The 24,234-nt window shown below is 40.9% G+C and overlaps 1 protein-coding gene across 4 annotated transcripts in view; it reads left to right on the plus strand.

Moving 5' to 3' along the window:
- FOCAD (focadhesin) overlaps positions 1-24,234 on the plus strand; it is a 288,437-nt gene that overhangs the window by 120,491 nt on the left and 143,712 nt on the right. For all 4 annotated transcript variants that reach the window (XM_075559987.1, XM_075559990.1, XM_075559989.1 and 1 more), the window contains 4 exons: positions 12,048-12,152; positions 12,765-12,866; positions 13,363-13,493; positions 16,409-16,535. In XM_075559987.1, coding sequence (XP_075416102.1) covers positions 12,048-12,152; positions 12,765-12,866; positions 13,363-13,493; positions 16,409-16,535 — 465 coding nt within the window. The remainder of the gene's footprint in view (positions 1-12,047; positions 12,153-12,764; positions 12,867-13,362; positions 13,494-16,408; positions 16,536-24,234) is intronic.

Genomic DNA, 24,234 nt, shown 5'->3' on the forward strand with positions numbered 1-24,234 from the left:
GAGGTGCTATTATATTGGGGGAGTATGCGTGAGGAGGCCCAATGTCCATCTGCTACCCTACTACTGAACCTATAAATATATGCACATAAGTCTATTGCCCCCATAATCATAAATATATTTACATATGTACATGTCTGTATTTAGGCTTCTCTGTATGCACTTTGCCTTCTACTTTCCTCTATTTCCTTACACTTTCCTCCCGACCCACTACCATGTTCAGCCTTCATTCTGGTTTCAGTAATTCCTCTCAGTTACCTTGCCCTTGGTCACCCCCTACCAGTCCTCCCCTCCCCTCCCTCTTCTGGTTTTGAACCACTCGCTGTTCCCTTGTCCCTGTGTTGGGCGACACCACCTCCCTTCCCCTACCTCCCACACTCTCATGTCCCTCCGGCGCCGTTGGTCCCGTTATTTTCTTCTCTCCTTGTTTGTCCAGCCTATCTTGTCTAGGTGGACCTGCTGATATAGTAATATGTGCATACAAATGCAGATGACTTTGACAGCGCCCAAGTGGCACATATGAACATGGCTTCGACAGCAGCAACACCGACATGCTGATAATCAGAAAAGCCACTAACATACAAAATTTACAAGGTAAAAAAAATTGCTAATAGTTCAAGGTCTGTTTGTTGGCCTTTAGGAGTGTTTTCCAGATGAAACTTGTGTGGTGACACATCCTGACCCCAAAGTCCATCCTTTATACTCCCTCGGGATCTCTTTGCTCTGTTTCCCCCACTGCTCCATTGCACGCCCCAGTGTTTGCCTCAGTGTGGTGGGGTCAGCTCAGTCGCACATCCTCCACTGTGCTGTATAGGGCCATGTGTTGGTGCAGGATGTTGCATCTTGTAGTGTGGCCAGCTTTATGGTCCTCTCTGTACGATGGGCCCTTTGAGCTGGGCTATCGTCCTGTGGTGTACTCCACTACGTCCTTTCTCCTTCCTTTGTTTCAGCTTCCTTCTGGTTGTGATGTGGTGGGTCAGTTCCTTTCCCACACCAGACTATCTATTTTCATTTTCTGTGTTATTCCATTCGAATGTGGGGGTCGGGCTAATTCTGGGTTTTGACCAGCGTATGGTCCAGCCTCTTTGTGTAGTCCTCCGTATTGTACGTTGCCCTCCTTGTTTGGTGTGTTGTGGTGGGGTCCGTATGCATGTTCCAGTTCTGTGGGGACACAACCAATACTCTCCCCCGGGTGGGTTAGTACCCTGTTCCCCCCCATACCATCGACTCGGATTCTCCCCCTCCCGGTTCTTCCTCTCCCTGCCCCACTACTCCTTCTTTATGCTGGGCTCCCATGTACCTCCCTAAGTGTGGCCTTCCCCCCCTCCAACTGTCTCTGCTTCCCCCCGTTTATTGTGAGATAGATGTATATTCTTCTATTTCTGTCATGCTGATTGTACTTACCTCAGGGGACTCATGTTGTACCTGTCCCTTTGGGTCTGGCTTACCTCGCTTAACATAATTCCTTCCAGCTCTTCCCATGAAATGACATGTTTCATGTGCTTATCCATGCTTTTCAGAGCTGCATAGTACTCCATTGTGTGTATGTGCCAAAGTTTGCTAATCCACTCGTCTATCGATGGAAACTTAGGCTGTTTCCAAGTCTTTGTGATTGTGAATTGTGCTGCAATAAACATTGGAGCGCATATGACTGGTCGTGTTTTATTTTCTGCTTCCACCGGGTATATGCCCAATAGAGGGATGGCTGGGTCATAAGGTAGATCAATTTCCATTTTCTTTAAGTATTGCCAGATTGCTTTCCACAGTGGCTGTACCAATCTACATGACCACCAGCAGTGGAGGAGGGTTCCTACTTCACCACAGCCCCTCCAGCACTTGTTGCTCTCTGATTTACTGATCTGGGCTAGCCTCAGGGGTGTTAGGTGGTATCTCATGGTTGTTTTGATTTGCATTTCTCTTATGGCAAGGGACTTCGAGCACTTTCTCATATGCTTATTGGCCAAATGGGTCTCCTGTCTAGTGAAAGTTCTTTTCAGTTCTTTTGCCCACTTCCTTAGGGCAAAAAAAAGAAAGAAAAGAAAAGAAAATGCCCTGGCTTGGGTCAGATGCACCTTAGTCCTCAAAGTGACATCGTTTTCATACTTCAAAGAGGCCTCTCCTGGCAGATTCTTTCAGTGTAATTTGTTACTCGATGTTTTGACTGTTGCTTAGCCATGGGTGTTGACTATGGGGCCAATAAAGTGGACCTTCACAATTTCGATCTTTTCTCATTGGATTGTGATGTTGTCTATCGGTCCAGTTGTGAGGATTTTTATTTTCTTCATGTTGAGGTATAATCTTACTGAAAACTAATCTTGGGTCTTTCTCAGTAGGTGCTGCTAGTCTTCTTCACTTTCAAGGTTGTGTCATCTGTGTGTTGCACGTTGTTTGTGAATCTTCCTCTGATTCTGATACTGCATTCTTTAGACAGGCCAACTTCTCAGACGGTTTGATCGACATACAGACTGAATAACTATGGTGAAAGGATGTAACCCGACACATACCTCTCCTGATTTAAAAACACTCAATAGCCCATTCTGTTCTACCAACTATTCTGGAACTTCACAATGCTATTCAGAATTTGTTATAGCCCACACCAGGGCTCCTCAAACTATGGCCCGTGGGCCACATGTGGCCCACCGAGGACATTTATCCCACCCGCTGAGTGATTTTACCTGTTTTTTTTTTTAATTTCAAAATAAGATATGTTCAGTGTGCATAGGAATTTGTTCATAGTTTTTAAAAAACAAAAACAAAACTATAATCTGGCCCTCCAACGGTCTGAGGGACAGTGAACTGGCCCCCTGTTTAAAAAGTTTGAAGACCCCTGGTCCATACAGTCAAATGGCTTTTCATAGTCAATAAGACACAAGAAAGCCTCTTTCTGATATTTTTGGCTTCCAGCCGATATCCATCTAACCTCTGCAAAGATATCCCTCGTTCCATATCCTCTTCTAAACTGCCTTGAATTTCCAGCAGTTCCCTGTCTATGTACTGTGGCAACCCTTTTTAAATGATCTTCAGCAAAATGTTACCTGTCTGTGATATTAATGATATTGTGCAATAATTTCCTGATTCTTTTGGGACACCTGCCTTTGTAAGGGGCACAAAAATGGATCTTTTTTTCCAGCCCACCAGCCAGATTGCACTTCCAACTTTGCATTCATTTGTTGAGCCATTTCATTGGGTATTTGGTCAATTCCTAGAGCCTTTTTTTCTCCCCTCACAAATACCTTCAGTACAGCTGAATCTTCTTTCAACCACTAGTTCTTTTTTCAATTTAAAGAGAACATTTACCAACTCTTCAAAGAGACAAAGACGACACAAAGACAGACATATCATCTGGATGCGGGAGGCCACTAACATGAGGTTAAAATGGTGACCGACAATTAACCATTGGGAAATGAGATAATAGGGTGTTGGGGGTGGGGTGCAAAGGAAACTGTCACAAAAGCATGGTTGGTGGCAGATCAGGATACCAGTTTCAGTACAGCAGGTGGGTCCACAGAGCAGGGACAGGACTATGTACATGTCAGGCATTAGTTCTTGATTGTATGGCACTTAATGAAACAGTTGAACATCTCCCAATTCTTTTTATGAGTGTGACCTTGCATATCCTTTCCACCTTCATTTTCTACTTTTCATGTTTTGTATTTTGCATGTGGAATCCTTCTGTATTGTACCCAAGGCCTGAATACTTACCAACATTTAATCAGGTATTATGTCATGATCAAAGACATTGGATAAATGTTTGTGCTTTAAAGAAAACCATGTAACCCTACTACATAGTTTATCTAGATTGAGTGGTTTTCATACACACACACACCCCACACACACCTCTTGGAGGAGCAACAGAAACCATGGGGGAAGGGAGACAGACGTCAGTGTAAGATATGAAAATAATAATAATTTATAATTTATCAAGGGGTCACAAGGGTGGGTGAGGAGAAGGGACGGGCAAAAGAGGAGCTGATACCAAAGGCTGAAATAGAAAGTGAATGTTTAGAAAATAACAATGGCAACATATGTACAAATATGCTTGATACAATTGATGTATGAATTGCTGTAAGAAATGTAAGCGCCCCCAAGAAAATGATCTTAAAAAGAAAATTCCACAATGCTAAGTTGAATGCAATTAAATTCTTGACAGTTCAATAATAATAATAGAAATCTATTAAAAATAACACACCTATGTTTATACTTCTATCCATAGCTTTGCTTTCCTAAATCTTTCCTGTGTTTCCTTTTACCTTCCTCCTGCCCCACCATCATGCTCGCCCTTCTTCTGCCTCTTATCCAAGCGGTAAACATTTGTGGCTTCAAGTTAATTTGGTCAGCATACTTAACAATATTTCAATAGTTCTGGCCCCCTCCCCGCCCCCCTGTCCCAGGGGTAATCTTTTCATACTTCACTGAGTTAAATAGCTGCAGCATTGAAAAAAAAATTCCGGATCTATTGTGATGATTTTGAACAGCTACGGAACTTGGAAATCATTTATTGGTTCTTAAGTCGTTTACTTGGTGCAGGGGACCGCAAAGGTGAATAATATGTCATCTCTATCGCAGGGATGCTAACGGGGTGTGTGCAGGCACTGTGGCGTCCGGTTGCCTGAGCCCAGTCTTTACATCAGGCTCTGAGTCTGTTACCTGAGGCACATTCTTTGGCCTCTCTAAGGTTTAGTGCCATTATTTAAAACCTGTGGATAATCACCGGTTCTGATAAAGAGCTGAGAAGAGTATTTTTAGGAAGTGTTCCCTGATATTAGCTGCTCTGAACTGGAGTAATGGTAGAGCGACACATTGTCATAGAAAGAAAACTGTGTGGTAAGCAGTGATTCTAGATCCTTTTAGAGGTGAATGTACATACCCTAGAAAATGTATTTGATGATAATGTTATCATGCACATATAATTTGAACGTCAAGCAAATAAAATTATACTGTGTTTTCCTTTGTTTTGATGCTGCCGCATGCCTGCAGATTCCGCAGGATAGAGGAAATGGTTAACTTTCTTGCACTTCCAAATTGGACGGCTTTCCAATAGATGACTTAAAAAATAAGCAGATACCACAAGTAGAAATGTGAACTTATTGAGAAAGGTGGAATTAACTAACTCTCCAAAGCCTAATAGTACAGTATGCCCCGTTTTGTGGAATATATCATTTATTTTTCTGGTAATGATGTTTAAGAGTCTATGTGTTTCTTTGTCCCATTGCTTTATCCTTTCATTTTTAACTGAACACATACACTTTTCTTCCCCCTGGGTTTTTTTTTGTTGTTATCTTATTTTATTTTAATACATAAATATTCCCATTTATTATCCATATCATTGCTTATTATTTTCCTGTTTTTAACACCTTTCAGTAGCACATTTCACATCATTTTATTGGGGGCTCGTGCAATTCTTATCACTATCCATACATCCATCCATTGCGTCAAGCGCATATGTGCATTTGTTGCCATCATCATTCTCAAAACATCTGCCTTCCACTTGAGCCCTTGATATCAGCCGCTCCTTTCCCCCCTCCCTCCCCACTCCCCCCACCTCATGAACCCTTCATCATTCATAAATTGTTATTATTTTGTCATATGTTACACTGTCTGACATCTCCCCCTGCTCTCTTCTCTGCTGTCCATCCCCCAGGGAGGAGGCTATATGTAGATTCTTGTAATCAGTGCCCCCTTTCTAGCCCATGTTCCCTCCACCATCCAGGCATCACCACTCTCATCACTGGTCCTAGAGGAGTCATCTGTCCTGGATTCCCTGTGTTTCTAGTTGCTATCTGTACCAATGTACATCCTCTGGTCTAGCCAGATTTGTAAGGTAGAATTGGGATCATGATATTGGGGGTGGGGGAGAAAGTATTTAAGAACTAGAGGATTTAAGAACTAAGAACTAAGTTATATGTTTCTTTTTTGCTACCCTGCACCCTGACTGGCTCATCTCCCCACAACCCTTCATTTAAGGGGTTTCCGGTTGGCTGCTGATGAGCTTTGAGTCTCCTCTCTGCACTCACGCATTTATAATGATATGATTTTTTTGGTCCTTGATGCTTGATACCTGGTCCCTTCGACAGCTCGTGGTCACACAGGCTGGTGTGTTTCTTCCATGTCGGTTTTGTTGCTTCTGAACTAGATGGCCATTTGTTTTTTATCTTTGAGATTCCAAGACCCCAGATGCTATATCTTTTGATAGCCGGGAACCATCAGCTTTCTTCACCACAGTTGCTTATGCACACGTTTGTCTTTAGTGATCATATGAGGAAGGTGGGCAACCACTGATATGATTTTTAGTTCTTTGATGTCTGATACCTGGTCCCTTCTACACCTCGTGGTCACACAGGCTGGTGTTCTTCTTCCATGTGGGCTTTGATGCTTCTCAGCTAGATGACCGCTTGTTTACCTTCAAGCCTTTAAGACCCCAGATATTATATCTTTTGATAGCTGGGCACTATTAGCTTTCTTCACCACATTTGCTGATGCACACGTTTGTCTTCAGTGATCGTATCAAGAAGGTGGCACCCACTGATATGATTTTTAGTTTTTTGATGTCTGATAACTGGTCCTTCTACACCTTGTGGTCAGACAGGCTGGTGTGCTTCTTCCATGTGGGATTTGATACTTCTCAGCTAGATGGCTGCTTGTTTATCTTTAAGCCTTTAAGACCCCAGATGCTCTCTCTTTTGATAGCCGGGCACCATCAGCTTTCTTCACCACATTTGCTTATGCACACATTTTTCTTCAACAATCGTGTTGGGAAGGTGTGCATCCTGGAATGCCAATTTAATAGAATAACGTGTTCTTGCATTGAGTAAGTGCTTGAGTGGAGGCTCAATGTCCATCTGCTGCCTTAATACTAAACCTATAAACATACGCACATAGATCTGTTTCCCCACACTCTTATATAAATATATTTACATATGTAGATTCCAGTCTTTAGACCTCTATAAATACCCTTTGTCACCTAGTTCTTTCCTCTATTTCTGTTTATTTTCCTCTAGTCCCACTATCATGCCCTTCATTTGGGTTTCAGAAATTTCTCTCGGTTACCTCGCCCTTGCTGAATCCCTACCAGGCCTCTCACACCCTCCTTGCCACTGATTTTGGATCACTTGTTGCTCCCCTGTCCCTGGGTTGGTCAGCACCACCTCCTTAACCCTCCTTCCCCTCTCCCGTGCCCCCCCCCCGGAACCATTGGTTCCATTGTTTTCTCCTCCGGACTATTCATCCAGTCTATCTTATTTAGATAGATCTGTAGAGATAATAATATGCATAAAAAATCAAGCCATAGCAAGATAGGTGACGAGTGAGAACACAGTGATGACAACAGAAAAGGGAACCAATTACCCATAGAAGAATAAATTAAATAAAAGAAAAAGAAGTTTTTAAGAAGAAAGAAAAACCTGTAAATAGATCAGGGTCTGATTTTTGATCTCTAGGCATGTCCTTCAGTCAGGTCCAATGGGGCACCATGCTCTGGCCCTAGAGTCTGCCCTTTGTACTCTCTCGAGGGCTCCCTGCTCTGCTCCCATGGTCGCTCTGCTGCACGCTTTTAGTGATTTGCCTCGGTGTCACAGGGTCAGTCTGGGCCAGTCCCAACGCTGAGTCTCCAATGTTGTCCCCCTTAGGGCCCTGGGCCATCAAGTGACAGCGTGTCTCGTAGTGGGATCAGCCATATTGCCCACTCTGTCCATTGGCTGTTGAGTGGGGATATCATCTTCCAGGCCTGATGGGCCAGGATGTGTTCCACTCTCTCTTCCTCCCCTTTCATTTGCTCCCATTTGCTCTGATCAGACATGTCCCTCTCCCCTAGCTGCAGCTTCAGTGCCGTCTTCTCAACTCAATTCTTCCGGGGTGAAGGGCAGTTGTCCATGTTGCTGGTATGGGGGCCGAGCCCTCCGGCCCCTCCACTGACTCCCCACTCCTTGCCAACACATCCCCCTGATTTTTTTAATGGCACACACTTGTTCATGTAGACTTTAGTTCCTCCTCCCCCAGCCTCCCCCCCACCCCACCAACACACACAGAACAAAGTCTTATGTAAAGATGGTTAGACTTTTATTTAGCCTAAGGATATGAATAAAGCAAGAACCAAGAAGGCACATTTTGTGGTTCGGGTTTAGTTTTAGAAAATGCTGTTTTCAAGCATTCAACCACTAGCCACTGCTCTGAATTGTTCTGCTTCCATTTCCATTAGGGGTCGAGTCTTGATTTGTTCCTTTTCCCTGGGATCTTTGATTATTTTCTACTCACAATAATTTATTTTTAGGCATTTCATACTCTTTAAAAAAATGAAGAATAGTTATTAATTATATGTTCTTTTCTCATATAATTAAGATGAATAATGGCAAAGCCCCCTTTAATATTTCTCGTAATTTATAAGTAGATAGCACCACTCGTGCTATTGTGTTTTCATTACAGAGCCTGGTGAAAGAGTGCTATTTCCTGTGCCGCCTCACAAAGTGTTGTGAACACGTATGTTTCTCATGGAAGACAGAACTGAATTTTTATATTCTATTCTTTGTATGCTTCGCTTCAAACAGATGCTTGTGTCAGTGGCCTTTGTCTTTTTATTATCCTCCCCCTCCCTTTTTTTTCCAATTATGGGGAGAAAACTTACATGGTAGTTCTCTATACTTTTTATAAAGCAACCAAACCCACGGTCCTCATGTCAATTCCAGCTCCTAGCAATCCTACACAGGATGACAAGGGGGTCAGTCTTCACGTCAGTCAGTGGCCTCATTGTTCTTCCTCTGGTGCGCAGCCCATTGTTCTCTAAGAGCACCCCCACGACTGGAATCTTCTCACCGTTAAGGCAGGATGCAGAGGTGAGCTGAGACGTGGACTCCCAGCCCTCTTACCAACTAATTTTGTGATCCACTTGTGACCCTTCATCCGCAAAAGAGATGAATTCAATAAAGGTTCTGCTGACTCTTAAAAACCAATTATTCAATTCTTAAGTTATTTATGAAGGACGCTGATGGAGAGAAGGGGAAACGCCAATTCTCTGTAAATTTTATGAAGCCAGAAGGTCTTGTGACAGTGAATTGAAGGGTACTAACTTATTTTAAATTTCAGTTAAAATCTGCGCAGATGTTCTCTTTCAGCCTGGTCACTTTCTGGAGGACTTGAAGTGTGGACAGGTGTTTTCTTAAACCGCTGCCTTTGCTGCCCTCCCCCCCCCCCCCCTGTTGCCTCTGTTCAGTTGGGGGTTTAATTTGGGCCTTACTGATCTCAAGATCTTCGTGCAGTCCAAGTGGATTTACTGTTAAGACTTTGGACTTTTCTTGATTCTGGTCAGAGAAAAAGTAAGACACTTAGGTACTTCTATAGGGCCTGGCCTAGAACTGTGCTTTATGTGTCTCGGACAGTAGAATGAAAACATGCATCCGAAAGTCACGTGGCACATGCAGTGTTTTGTAAAACGCCACAAAATTTACTGTTTGGCCCTCCTGGAACTGCGCATCCGTCAAAGCGCCTGATGGAAATCTTTTCTGGAAAGAGAAATTCATTGTGACCTCTACAAGGCAATCTAAGATACGCGTTCGTTTTTAATTAAAATGGGAACCAAGAAGCCAATTCAAAAATGGGTCTTCATTTGCGCCAGGTGATGGAACTTCTGTTCTAGTAGAACCCGACGTTGCTTAAAACGTCATAAACTCTGGCTGCATGTGTGAGGCGGTAGTAATTACACGCATGGCTCTCTGTGCTGCCATGGTATATCATGGCCACACTCATTAATAATAATAAACTAATGTTTAACCGTCACTCTTTGGTAGTAGGTTTTCAGATTCTTTTTTCTTCTTGCAATTGAATTAAAGAAGTTGACTTCTAAGTTTAGAAGGAGCAGACATTCTATGATTAACACAGAGGAAATATAACAAGTAATAGACAGCCCATCTGTGATAGGGTACGTGGAAAATAAACTTGTATAGCACCAGATCTGGTGCCATCAAATCCAGTGCCTTTCTCATAGATTTCTCTCTCAATTATTTTGAATTGAATTTTTAAGCAACCTTCTTGGAATGTGATTCAGAGACCATACTATTTTCCCACTTCAAGTGTTCAATTCAGTGACTTAGCAAAGTTGTGCAACCATCACTGCAGTCAGTTTGGGACCGTTTTCATGACCGCAGAAGCCACCCCTGTGCTCATGAGCTGTCAGTCATTTCCCATATTTCTCCAGCGCCCCAGGTTCTAGGACTACCAAGACATGGCTCCAGCCCCAGGAAACCATGGGTTTATTCATTCTCTGTGTCCATATGTCTGCCTAATTTGGGTTCCATATAAGTGGACTTCTTATTTGGTCCTTTGTGACTGGTCCCTTTCAATTGGCATGATGATTTCAGGGTGGATCTCTGGTTTCCTGGACGACATATCAGTACAGCCTCCCTTCCTTTGGCCAAACAACATCCCACTGTGCGTTGCTGAACATGAGGCTTGCTTCTACTTTTTGGCTACTGAGAATGATGCGCTTAAGAAAGTGCATGTGGACATTTCCATTTCTTTTGCGCATCTACCTGGAACAGAATTGCTGGGTCAAATGGTGACTCTGTTTGTAGCGATTTCAGTAAATGGCTGGCTGTTTTCCCAAATGGCTGCATCGGATTACATTCCCAACAACATGTGTGAGGTTTTTGCTTTTGCTACATCCTTGCCAACACTTCCTGTGGTTTAAAAAAATTTTTTTTAACTGTAGCCATACCAGCTATCGTTAAGAGCTATCACAGTGTGGTTTTAATTTGCATTTATTTCATGGCTAATGATGTCGAGTATCTTTTCATGACTTCTTGCCCATTTGGTCACCATCTGTGGTTAAATACCTATTCAGAGCCTTCCTGTAATTTTTGTCTGGGCTGTCTTTTATTGCTGAGTTGTTACAGTTCTCGGGGGTTTCCATTGTTTGTATTTATCCGTACTTTTTTTTTTTTTAACTTGGGCTGTTTCAAAATTTAAGAATTATTAAATGAAATAAGGCCTGGCCATTTTTACCATTACATTGTCTTGTACGTGTTTCATCTTTTTAGTTATTCCATTTAGGCCCAAGATGCATTTTTATATATGGTGTGAGGAAGGGAGCCCGACTTCATTCTTTTCATGTTGCTGTTTAGTTATACCACTAGTAACTACACAAAAGCCTAGTCTTTCCCTTTGAATGGTCTTGAATGCCTTGTTGAAAATCAGCTGACCGTAAACATGATGGTTTCTTATGGACGCGCAGTTCCATTTCACTGAAAATCACCTGACAGAAAATGTATGATTTCTTATGGACGCGCAGGTTCACTCTTTGTCTACACACCTATCCTTTTGCCGGTGTTTCACTCTCACGATTGCTGTAGTTGTGCAGTAGTTACTTGAAATTGGAAAGCATTCATCCTTCAACTTGTTCTTTTTCAATATTGTTTGGATTCAGGGTTCCTTATCATTTCATATGAATTTTAGAATTAGATGTTGATTTTTTGCAAAGAAGTCACCTGGGATTTTGAAAGTGATTATGTTGAATCTGCAAATCAATTTGGACAATATTGCCATCGTAACAATAGTAGATCTGTCGATTCATGAATTGATTGCCCTTCTCATTTTATTTTGCTAAGCTCCAATGTTCAATTGGGGATACGGAAGGCATCATTTTGCTGATCTTCCCTTACAAAAAACTGGTTTTAGTCAATGACTATTTGAGTCGCTTAATTGAATATTACACTCTGTAGTGTTCTATTTATGGTGTATATATCTTCAGTGTTGGCAGCTCATTGGAACTGTTATCGTTTTAGAGAGAGTCAAGATACACCTTAACTAATTCTATATTTTCCTGAGTTTATTTCCGAGTTGCTTATGAAAAATAACATTGGTTTTTGGAAACTGATTATATAAGAGAATATGAATAGTACTATGAAACTACTGTAGTGTTATTTATTAGCTTTGACATTCTCTTGTCTTCTAATTTATATGTATTTATACTGTACCTTTGAATAAAAAAGAATTTCAGTTTGCTCTATAGATTGATATCTCTTAGACCAATGCATAATTAATAGTGCTCTTTAAATTCATTTTAGGTTCCAAATCTGATCCCAGTTTTGATGTATAAATTAGGAAGACCTCTGGATCCTGTATTTTACAATGATATCTTGTATACTTTACCTACTCTTGGTGTTCACAAGGTTAGTATAAACTTAATGCCATTAAATCAATGCTGACTCATAGTGACACCGCCTACCACCACCCCCTCCCCACCCCTAAGACTAACTGCTTGTGGGATTAGAAAGCTCAGTCTTTCTCTTGTGGAGCTGCTGGTGGTTTCAAACTACCAACCATGCAGCTCGCACTGCATGACCACTACAGTAGCAGGGCTCCTAAGGGTAGGACACTAGCCATTTTACTTGAGGAAGAATAAAGTGTGACATGAACAAATACTTTGAATTCTGCTTGATGTTATATGAAATTTGGAGTCCTTAGTTTTGAAGTGACCATTGCTTTTTTGCTGAGTCACATTATTAGGTGACAATGTGTAACGGCAAAAGGACATGTTGCATTGTACATTTAAAAATCAATTCTTTTATATAGCGTACTCTCTAAGTTCTCACTTTGGCTGTTGTCCCAGATTAGACTTTGACCCCCGGATTCCTAGCTGTAGCTAGCTTTTCCCGGAGATCAGAAGCAGTAAGCCTCCAGTTCAGTCCAGGCTTCTAGTAATGGTTTTAAAATGCCCCTGCTCCCTTCAGAGTCACCTGCGTGCACCTACATGACAGGAGCACTTCTCGATTCTTTTCCAGGTGTGCATAGGTCAGATTCTACGAGTGATACAACTGCTTGGGACCACGCAACAACTGAGAGCTGTCACTTTGCGCTTGTTGACATCTTTGTGGGAAAAGCAGGTAATGTGAGGTAGCATTTGCGTGAGCCTCAGATCTGTGGCTGTGTAGCACTAAGGACAACTAGTTTTGCCATTCGATGTGAGAGCGCTTTGGTTCAGCCCTGTCGTTAGCAGCATCACTGATGGTATTCCGGGGTTCGTTGTCTGGAGTGCAGGCAGTTGCCACGACAGAGTTTCGGACAAGCAATGTGATGTCCCTGTTTGTGAAACTACTCTTACCATTTTCATGAGGAAGTGACAGGAGCATGGCTATAAAGGGTTAGAATTGCTGTAATTAGGGTGAGAATTTACCCACTTTCTTCTTGGTATATTAAATGAACTCTGTATGGGAGTCCTGGCCATCTTAACCGCATTCTTCTCTGTTGCTTAGGAGAAAGACATTTTAATATTGCGATGTGAGTAACAAGGCTGGAGGTGCACATGCCACATAAAAGTAGAAAATGATTATTCATCTCAAGCAGAGGGAGTGACCTTTTTTTGTCAAATTTCCATCTTAGGATCGTGTCTATCCTGAACTGCAGAGGTTCATGGCCTTGTCTGATGTGCCTTCCCTGTCAGTGGGGAAGGAGATCCAGTGGGAGAAACTGATCGCGAAAGCGGCATCCATCAGAGATATATGTAAGCAAAGGTAAGGTGCACTTAAGTCTTGGGAGTGTATAATGTGATGTGTGATTTGGCTTTCTTTCCTGTTGTTGTTGCCAGTATGAAGCGAGTAGAGAGAGTCTTAAGGAATGGTTGCTGTCTCTTGGTTGACAACTGAGAGGTGGCTACAGACTGGCATAGACATGTGAGTGAGAGGAAATGATTTTTCTACTCAGATTTTCTGATTGTTAAAGTCTGCACCAGCGGATGTTAAATTTAAAACACAGTTTGTCTTCCTAGTTTATGTGTAGTCTTATGTCTTGGCCTGTGGAATGCTGATATCCTTTTCTGTGTCAGGATTTAGTATGGCAGTAAAGTAGTATATTTTCAGCATTTTAAGTCCTGCAGACCTAAGAAGCAGACTGTATTCATCAACTGATCATTTATATATTTTTCATTTGTTATGCCTGGTTCTCAGGAAGAGTTTTAATAGGTAAAGTCACATCATGACTCTTTAACTGGAAATAGTAGGACTTATAACAATAAGGGAAATAATTCTGTATTTTTATGCATACTCTAAGCTTTTAGGAAAACATGAAGTTATTACAAAGATAACTGCTGGTCTAACATGAGGATAAGTCAAAAAGTATTGCTTCAAAGCCAAACAAACCTTTATTAAACAAAAGGTCTGTTTCTTAGCATACCTTCTGTAGACGTGTGTGTATTCGTGAAGCGGAACTTTCGTCTTCCCAACCTTTCACTGAAGACTTCGACACCCTGCCATTTACAGCTGGCAAAATGGCCATTTGGCATCCTCAGGAACGCAAATTGTTCTTTTTAAATGTTATTTGAATTTTGGAAACCGCTATAGCAACAACCAACCCCCCCCCCCAAAAAAAAAAATAACAAAAATCCCCAGTTTGAAGTGGCAATGGGGTACATTTTCCAACAAATGTTGCCTGGGTTAGCCCTTTCTACTTTCAAAGAAGGAGCAGATGCATTGTCATGATGGGGGAAAAAACCAAAAAAGCTTCTCAGTGTCACTTGCCTGGCTTTCTTCTCACCAGTGTTGTTTTCAATGCTTTAAAAAGGAAACCTCTTTCTAAGAAGCCCCTGTTGTCATTCTGTGTTCTTTGAGAAATGATCCAGAATAGCCTAAACAAAAGGTCACCATAACCTTCTCTACATGGACCTCTCTGCCTAAAATTTACCTGGCTTGGCAGGTGCCTTGGGACACCGAGGTTTTGATTGTACCTTTTGTTTTGAAGGCACCCTGATGTGAGACCAGGACAAGTGTCTCTCCAGAGGACTTGTCTGTACCATCCACTGGTTGCAGGGGCCTGCTCACACACGTTTTATTTGGAATAAAGCTCCGTGGGTGTGAGCTGAGACTCTAGTAGGGGCAATGCTTATTGACCTACCTCTGTGAAGTAGATGAATAAGTGGGCAGGAGGTGGCGATAGTCTAATAACGCTTATCAATCCTCTACCTTACCAAGTGAGGTTATTGCATTGTACAACGCCTAGCGTGTCCTTACTTTTATCCCTGATGATAGTGTGAATGATTCTTTCAGAAATTATGAAATAGATTGGTCCAATTGACTACAGTATTCCTGTTTTCACTAAAACTTAGATGGGATTCCATAGGAGCCTGGGCTTAGCAGGATTCTAAGTCTACCCTTTCCTAAGCTCTATCCTTTAGCAACACCCAAATCCCCTCCAGGGGAAAAGTTACACATCTGGCCCCAAACCCGAGAGTCTGGATCCTCCTGTGGTGGCCACCAGGGGAAAAAAATGAGAGATGGAAGTGTTCTGAGTTGGCATTCTTAATTTGCATATGAAAAATGAGTCTCTGGAGAGGTTAGATATCAGAACAGACTAGAATCCTGTTTATTAATCACTTATTCAATGTTCTTTTAATTGCTACCTCAAGATCTATTGGATTTTTCCAGGTTAAGTGAAATGATTTCTGTGTACATGGGAGTGAAACAATAGGATCTAGTTAGGCAATTTTGTTAATTGACACTTTGTTAATTAGTTAAAATCTATGTTGAAAGGCGACCAGGTATGTAGGAGAGAGACTTCAGAATTTATTTATGAAGCTAAAATATCCTGAGGAAAGTGAGAGTGTGTGTGTGTGTGTGTGTATGCACTTCAAAAAGTTTCTGGGAAAATTCCCTCACTTTTGAATTCCATCTTTCTATGACTTTTCTGAAGCCCCCTCTTATATGAAATAGAGAGATGAGAGGAAGAAGGAAAATGAGGGTGTGAATCCTGCACCATGTTGGCATGAGTTACAAGTGCTCAGTCAGGTATGACAGTGAAACCCAGAAGAATTGGAACTCAGTAGGACTGCCTTGTTTCCCCAGACCTTACAAGCTCTCCAATTTTTCCAGCGTGGAGTTGCTCTTTTTGAGTGGAGAACGTATGACTTTTCTGCAGGTTTTGTTGTTGTTGCCTTAAGTCGTGCAGATTATCTTCGCTGTCATCATTACGGTGGTGGTAGGATAACCACATAGAAGGTGGTAGCTGTTAGTGTTACTACGACCACAAATCATCCTCTCTTCCCCAGTCCCTGTTCTTAAAGTCTGGACCTGGCTGCCAAGAAAACAGTGGGTGGGGATAGCTCAATGGTTAGTGAGAACCACAATGAGGTACGTCATTTCTTTGAACCATTGCTATTGACTTGAGGTTTTTCTCTATTCAGATCAGAGGATTTGCAACTTGAAGAGTTAGAGTGTCTTTTAGAAATCGCATTTCTGTATAGAAAGTCAGTACATATAGGTAAAATGTCCATGATATGATTTTGGCAGATATTAATATCATGTTAAGTTTTGAGGGTCAACATTCATTGGACACAAGGGTAAAGAAAGACAGTAGTGTTTTATCTTCAAGCAAATGACCTAGGTGTAGTAATGGCTCTTTGGTTTTAATTCTCTGTGTAAACTGTTATTTCTTATAGGCCATACCAACATGGTGCTGATATGTTGGCAGCTATATCTCAGGTGTTAAACGATTGTACTAAACCCGACCAAGCTACTCCTGCAGCTTTGGTGTTACAAGGCCTTCATGCACTCTGTCAAGCCGAGGTAAGCTGTTTTTGGACATTTTGAAGAATATATTTTACAATTTATAGTGCATCCCAAGATTAAAAGGTAAGATTAAAATAGTTTATAGTTTGACTTTAATTCCCAGAGATGGTTTTAAAGACTGAAGGAAGGCCTTTCACTGTATAAGTAACATTCTTAAAGAAACTCTTGACCCACCTGCTCATGCAGGATGTTAAAGCAGCTAGAGAAAATCAGACTTAATGTTTTCTTATTCTTGCTTATGTGTGTTAGGTGAAAAGGGAAATTTATGCCTAGAGAATAACTCTGAAGTATATTTGTTTGTTAGCTTATTGATTAGAGGATCTTAGAAAGAGAGGGGTTGGGGAACATTGGCATGGGCCAGGGCACAGACAGACAGACAGACAGTAACAGTGGTGACTGACTTTGAATGGCAGGAGATCCTTTACTCCTGCTGATTAGAGTAGATAGGTTGGGTCACTGTTAAAACTGAGCCTCTAAATAATTTTATGAACTTCATTGCTCCCAGAATTCCAACAGAGACAATCATTGATGTTTTATAGAAGTGGTGGAATTACATCAAAGGTCATTCATTGACGTAATCCAAGTATTTGACACAATAGAAAGGAGTACCTAATGATTGTTTTTTAAATCATTTTATTGGGGGCTTATACAACTCTTATCACAATCCATACATACATCAATGTGTAAAGCACATTTGTACATTCGTTGCCCTCATCATTCCCAAAACATTTGCTCTTCACTTAAGCCCTTGGCATCAGTTCCTTATTTTCTCCCTCCCTTCCTGCCACCCCCTCCCCACATGAACCCTTGATAATTTATAAATTATTATTTTGTCATATCTTATACTGTCCAATGTCTCTCTTCACCCACTTTTCTGTTGTCCATCCCCCAGGGAGGAGGTTATATATAGATCCTTGTAATCAGTTCCCCCTTTCCATCCCATCCTCCCTCCATCCTCCTTGTATCACCACTCTCACCACTGGTCCTGAAGGGATCATCTGTCCTGGATTCCCTGTGTTTCCAGTTCCTGTCTGGACCAGTGTACACAATGATTGTTTGTAGTGCCCGATTCTGACTTGAAGAACTCGCCTACTCCTCAGAGCGGGTAGGACTGCTCCAGTGGGTTTCTGAGACTGTAACTCTTTATTGGAGTTGAAAGCCCCTCTTTCTTCTGAAGAGAAAATGGTATTTTCAAACTGCTAACTTTTCGGATCCCAGCCCAGCACTCAACTATTACACCCTCAGGGCTCCTTGAAGAACTATACGGCATTGTCTTTATGATGAATTATAACAGTTGACAATGAAAGGAATGATCTAATACAAGCAAGTACCATGTTGACTTTGCACATGCTCTTGGCCATATGTTAAGACCTTTTCATGTGTGTTCCTCACCAACTCTACAGTGTAGGGTTAAGATGAGGAAAATTGACTTCCAAGAGAGCTGAGGTATTTTATTTTAGTCAGGATCTTAGTACAAGAATAAACTTAGATTCTTGTGGGTAAGCATCCAGGAGAGCACTTTATTGTCACAAGCGATGTGCACTAGAGGACAGTGCTTCCCGTACTGTGCCTCGTAGTTGAAAACGTGCTAGAACATCACGACAGAGTACGATTACAGCAGAGGCATACAACAAATAGCCAAAATTTAATGCAAGTTTAAAAAAAAAAGAAAAAGAATTCATATTTTTTACTCCCTAAAGGTGACTATTGTTATAAATTTTAGAGTATTTCTTTGATATAAATTCATTTCTGCAATTAACTTTTCCATCTTAATAAAAACGAATTTACTCTTAACGATTTCTATGACTCCATTGCCTTCTACACCCATCCTCAGCTATTATTCAGAGACATAGTAGTCTGTAGATACTTATTAACTTTTAAGAACTACTCTGAGTTTACTTTTCTTATCCCATTTCTCCACCATTAGCTGTTAAGGATACAGTAGTACTTGAGATAATGAAACTGTTACCTGTTAGGGCAGCATAATGAGCTTTACCTTAAGGCAATCGTGGTATGATACCTACTTCTGAGCCTCCATTTCTTTAAGTGAGGATACAATGACACTACACAGATGCCATGGAGTAAGTGTTTGGTAGGCCACTTCTATTTAAGCTCTTTGTAACTCTCACCAAATGACTGGGTAGGAGCATGCAAATGAGGTACAGAGGACTCTGACTCTCAGTGATTGGTCCCTGTTTTCATTCCATGGAGCGTAAAGAAAGCCCCTTCAATCGCTGGAAGGGAAAGAGCCACAGCCAGCAGGCTGAACGGCCCTGAGTGAGCATGACCAGCCGCCTGCCTGGAAAGGAGCAGCTCTAGAGGCTGTACCCAAAGACCCTTAGACAGAGCTTTGCACTGCCCAGTCCCCGTGGCAGGAAGAAGGCTCTGGGCAGGAGGCCAGCTTGCAGAGTAAGATGCCCTTTGGCAAGTGGATCAGCGCTGAAGGAACTAACTTTGTAACACTTGTCCCATGGGACGAGTCCAATGAGCTGCACAGTTGAGAAACCAAAGACCCGGGAGAGATGTGCCTTGTCAACTCAGAAGAGAAACTGGGGACAAAGAAACAAAACAAAAACCTGTCCTACATCCTTAATGTTTTTAGATCCTGACCTATAACCTGTTAGCTTCCTTAATAAACCCAACCATCTCGAGCACGGTCTGGGAATTCTGTGTGGCCCTGGTATCAGATGGTCAAACGCAGCAGAGGAGTAGAGTGCCATTGGAGGGATTGTTAAGGGTCAGAATGGGACGGAGGGTGAAGGCATGTCAGGCCCCTGTCTCATAGGAATTCTCTTTGGGCAAATTTGGAGTTAGAGCCTTCTTCGTCCTGGTGTAGCCAGAGGAGGTGCCAAGTGGCCCCACCCTGCTTCTTCACAGGTCTGAGAGGTAGGATAATGTCATCTCTCTGACAGTTAAATGTTTCCCTGAGAAATTATTATGTAACCCAATATCCTCAGTACCAGCAAGGAGGCTCTAAATAGTCCTTACTGTTCTTGTCAAGAGCAAATGAGCTTTTGTTTCTCTTATATGGTGTTCTCTCCTTTCGCTGCCTAGCTATTGCTGCTTCTCTGTGTAGAACTTAAAAGGTGACCATTTGAGATTGTTGAATACTTAGTCCCGACTCCATCTCCCCAATCAAACCACTACCCACAGAAATCATGCGACGTCGCTGTTCTACTGTACTACCTTGATTCTCCCACTCCTTTGTTCCAGCCTGTCACACCTGTTCCTCTTCCGCTTTCAAACTTATAAAACCCACATCCCATATAGTACTTTTTAATCAACATTCACTTGTAAAAGTTTCAGCTGAAGTATTACAAATGAAACAAGAATTCAATTCGTTATTATTCCAATAACAGCTGCTGAAAAACTCATTGCCCTCTAACCGATTCCTACTGTACGAATTGCAATGGACTCAATGCCAGCGAGTAAGATAGCTGCTAGCCTGCTTAAAGCGTGTTTTGTTCCCAGCTGAATGTTGATACATAATCAGGCTGCACTGACAATCACTTTATCCAGATCCAGAAGACAGGATACAACTGCCCCTGTGCGTTTCCCAGCCTTCAACTCTTTACGGGAAAGAGTCTCCTCTTTCTCCTGTGATGTGCTAGTGCTTTCCAACTGCTGAGCTGATGGTTTGCAGCCCAGTGCATAGCCATCATGCCACCAGAGAGCTCGTGTTAAAACTCTGCGCCAGGGCGTCCATTCTGACTCCCAGTGACCCTACAGAGTAAGGTAGAACTGCCCTCGTGGGTGTCCAAGACTGACTCTCTACAGGAGTAGTACATTTTCTTCCCATTTTATTGTAACAGTTTATTATAAAGTATTACTAGAATAATATTTTATTGTATTTAATATAAACCATGCTTATTTCCTTATTCTATCCTCTTCATTTGTCTTTTTTATTTTAGAGGATAGGGCTGCTATTTAATTGATTCTTACTGGAGGGGAATCTGTTATTTATAGTGTTTTCTTTATAGTTATTCAAATGTCTCTGGTTGTTGAATGTATTGAAACTGATTGCTCCATTGTTAACATTAGTAATAAAAATGTTCTTTTTAATGTTTAGTAATGAATAGCTTTATGTTCATCTAAGTAAGTAGAAATAATCTGTTCCCACTTGAAGAATCTTGATGTTAAAAATATATCTTTTGGTTTTTTATAAGGCCTTCTAAACTGTGTGTGTGTGTGTGTTTTATTTGAAGATCTACTTCATTATGCTCTGGATGTGTATCAGAGTTATAAAATGTACTTAATTCTGTGGATTTCCAGCACGCCACATTTACTAATTCGGGACAGGGATTATTATTATTTCCACCAGCAGGCTGTCCACAGAAGCCAGCATGCATTCCGGCAGGCTATTTATTCTGTGTTCTCATTTGTATCATTTGTGAATCATTGATGGCAACCCAGAGTTTCAAGAATGAAAAGATACAGCAGTTATAAATCTATTTCCCCACAGCTTTTGGTAGTGATTTATCCATCCATTGCTCTTTAGATCTTCGACAATCAAATATAATTAGGAACACAGAGAGAATCCCTCAAACAATGGAATAAAATCATCAATAAAGATTAGAGAATAAGTTGAATAACACTACCTTTAAGGCATTGTCTCAGTTGGAAAATCATTCAAAATTGAATTTTTCAGGGCTCTTACCTTGCTTCAGGGCGTCATGCAATAACTCGAGGTCTTTTTCTTCAGATTGACAGTGGACTCCAGTTCTTGATAGGGTCAGATCAAGCCTACAATGATTGCTCCTTAATCATTCATTTATCCTCATTACCAGTGAGATATTAAGACTCGTTCTCTCTAAATGCCAAGTCTGTCATGGTGAAGACTGCGTTTTCCAAGTGGGTTTCTGTGGTGTGGCTTTTGCTAAATAAAAAATGAGGAGAGACTTCTGGGAATTGTGATCAGACACAAAGGTGAGGATGTTGGCCATTGAAATTTTTTTTTTAATTTTGAGGTAATTTTAGACTCATCAGCAGTTGAAAGAAGCGTACAGAGAGACCCTATGTAACTTTTTTCCAGTTTATTCCTTGGTAACGTCTTGCAAAGCTGTCGTATAACATTTTAACCAAGATATCAATACCGTCAAGATACACAACTTCTTCATCGCCACAAAAATTCTGCACGTTGCTCTTTTATATCCAGACCCACTTCCATCCTTTAGCTCCTCATGAACCATTCATCTTTTCTTCATTTATATGAATCTTGCTGTTTCAAGAGCAGTATGTATATGAAGCCGTACATTATGTAAACCTATATAGTATTAGCTTTCTTTTAGTCTTCACAAAATAAACATGTTGAGTTGTGATTTCACAGATTTCTTTTAAGGACTGAATTGCTTTTTTTAACAATAGCAACTAAAATTTCTTGGGCGTAGCTAGTGTGTTTGCACATTGTGATATCTAGATTATTAGATTAGCGTTTTTTTGAAAGTTTTTTTGTGAACATGATGTTTAAATTCTTTTCTGATCCCACTTTTTTAATGATTTATAAGCACTATAAGATATTGTATTATTTAGGCTCTGTCCAAAGATATTAATGAAAAAAAGGTTTTGAGCTGATCTAGATTAGATATTCGTGTTTCTAGTGATGATTTTTTATGTTAAAGATGTGTTGATGCTCTTTTATCTAATTTGTAAATATATTAGCTTTTTGTCATATCATATTAACTTTGGATAATGAATAAAATAATATATCCCTGTTATCAACCTTTCTTAAAGGCATTTCCTCTTTTCTATATCCCTTTCCATTATATTTTCTTTACAAACACACCTCCCACCCCCATATACATATTTAAAAAGGTTGTCATCTTTATTTACTTTGTTATCTTTAAGAATGTAGAAAATGTATTTTGTAAAACAGATAAACAGTTTTCGTATGTTGCACCATGTTTTTTTTTGTTTCCTTACTTTCCCTTTAGTGAATTTATCTAATCAAATAGTAAAATTTTAACTGAATTTTCAAGTATCGGGTCTCATTTTTCTTTATAGATCAATATTCTAAGAAATAATTATATATGAGAAACTTTTTCTTTTGGATTTTTTAGTGTAAGCGTTTTGGAATTTTAAAGATGTTTTCATGATCTTCAAAAACACCTGTTTGTTGGTCATGCCCCATGTTCATATGAGCGTAAAAGATGGAGAAACGCACACCCAATTATAAAGTATAGTAATTTGAGCCTTTATTCCTAGCCATATTGTTCACTAGCGAGGGTGGTTCAAACGTGTTATTTCCATTTTCCAGGGATACACTTCTTGTTGTTAAAATTATTCTTGCTTGTTGCCAGGAACCCAGAATTCTTTATGTCCAAAGATTACAAAATGTCATAAAGCATCAAAGTGTAAATTGAATGTTCTTCCCTCAAAGTGATTTTGCCCCTTAGAGATTTAGATTTTGGGCTTTGAAATTTTTTGAAAGAAAGAGAGGGGTGATAATTTATTTGATTAGTTTTTCTTTAAGTCATTGTGCTGTATTATTATGATGACCTTTATTTATTTATTTCACGATTAAGGGGGCTTATTAGGGAAGTTAACATCTTACCACAAGTCAGGATCATAAAGTAATAAGGATACAGTCATTGGTCTGCAGTAACACCTCCCTTCATCCAGTAGCCAAGACTCAGCTCCTCAGCCACTTGATCCCTTGGCCGCTGGCTCCTTGGGCCAGAAAGCCAGCCCACTGCCCCGTCTCATGGGACTACTTTTATTTTTATCATCAGCATTTTTGAAAGATGTTTTCAAATTCAGCTTTAAATCCATAATCCTGCTTCCTTTTAATTTTATTTAACACATTTTTCCATAGAAGATTTTTTATAACTTTAGAAGGGTATGGGCTTATGATTATAATTGTAAGTATAAAAGAGATCCTGTTATTTTATAATCTCCTAAAAGTTCTTGCCTGTTCCACAAGATGTTCCAGGAGAAAGGCTGGCAGTCTCTCAGAGCTGCTCTGCCAAGTCATCGTGTACTCATTTCTCTTGTGAACAGAGGCGGCGGGGCGAGCAAGAGAAAACAGTTCACTTTCCCCGTCCAAGCCTGTCTAGTGCAACAACAAAAATCACGCAGGGATGGAACACAGAAAAGTGCTAACTTTACCATAAATTGTAAAAAAATGGTAAACCTGAGCAAGATTTTCTGGATATAAAGATTTATACGACATTTTTGACCTTCTAGAACAGGGGTGGGGAACCTTTTGTTGTTAGATGCCATTGAATCACGTCCCTGTGTGACAGAAGGACGCAGTCTAGTCCTGTGCGAGCCCCACCATTGTCATGCTAAAGTCCATTGGTGTAGCTTCTGGGTCAGGCCATCTCATTGAGAATCTTCCTCCTTTTCCCTTGACCCTCTTCTTCACCAAGCATGATGTCCTTGGACTGGTCACTTCTGATAACATGTCTAAAGAACAGGAGAGGAAGCGAAGCCTCCGCGTCCTGACTTCTGAGTAGCGTTCTTGAGACGTTTTCCAAGGCTGATTAGTTTGTTCACTTGTCGGTCCATGGTACTTTCAGTGTTCGTCACCAGCACCATAATTTCAATGCATCAATTCTTTTGCAACCTCTCTTATTTTCTGTTTAGCTTTCAAACGTGTGCAAGGCCACTGTAAATACCATGATTGGGTCAGGGGCACTTTACTCCTCACAGCGACACCTTTGCTCTTTAAAATTCTAGAGAGGTCATTTGAAGTACC

This window comes from Tenrec ecaudatus, chromosome 10, assembly GCF_050624435.1.
Source record: "Tenrec ecaudatus isolate mTenEca1 chromosome 10, mTenEca1.hap1, whole genome shotgun sequence".
Classification (NCBI taxonomy): domain Eukaryota; kingdom Metazoa; phylum Chordata; class Mammalia; order Afrosoricida; family Tenrecidae; genus Tenrec; species Tenrec ecaudatus.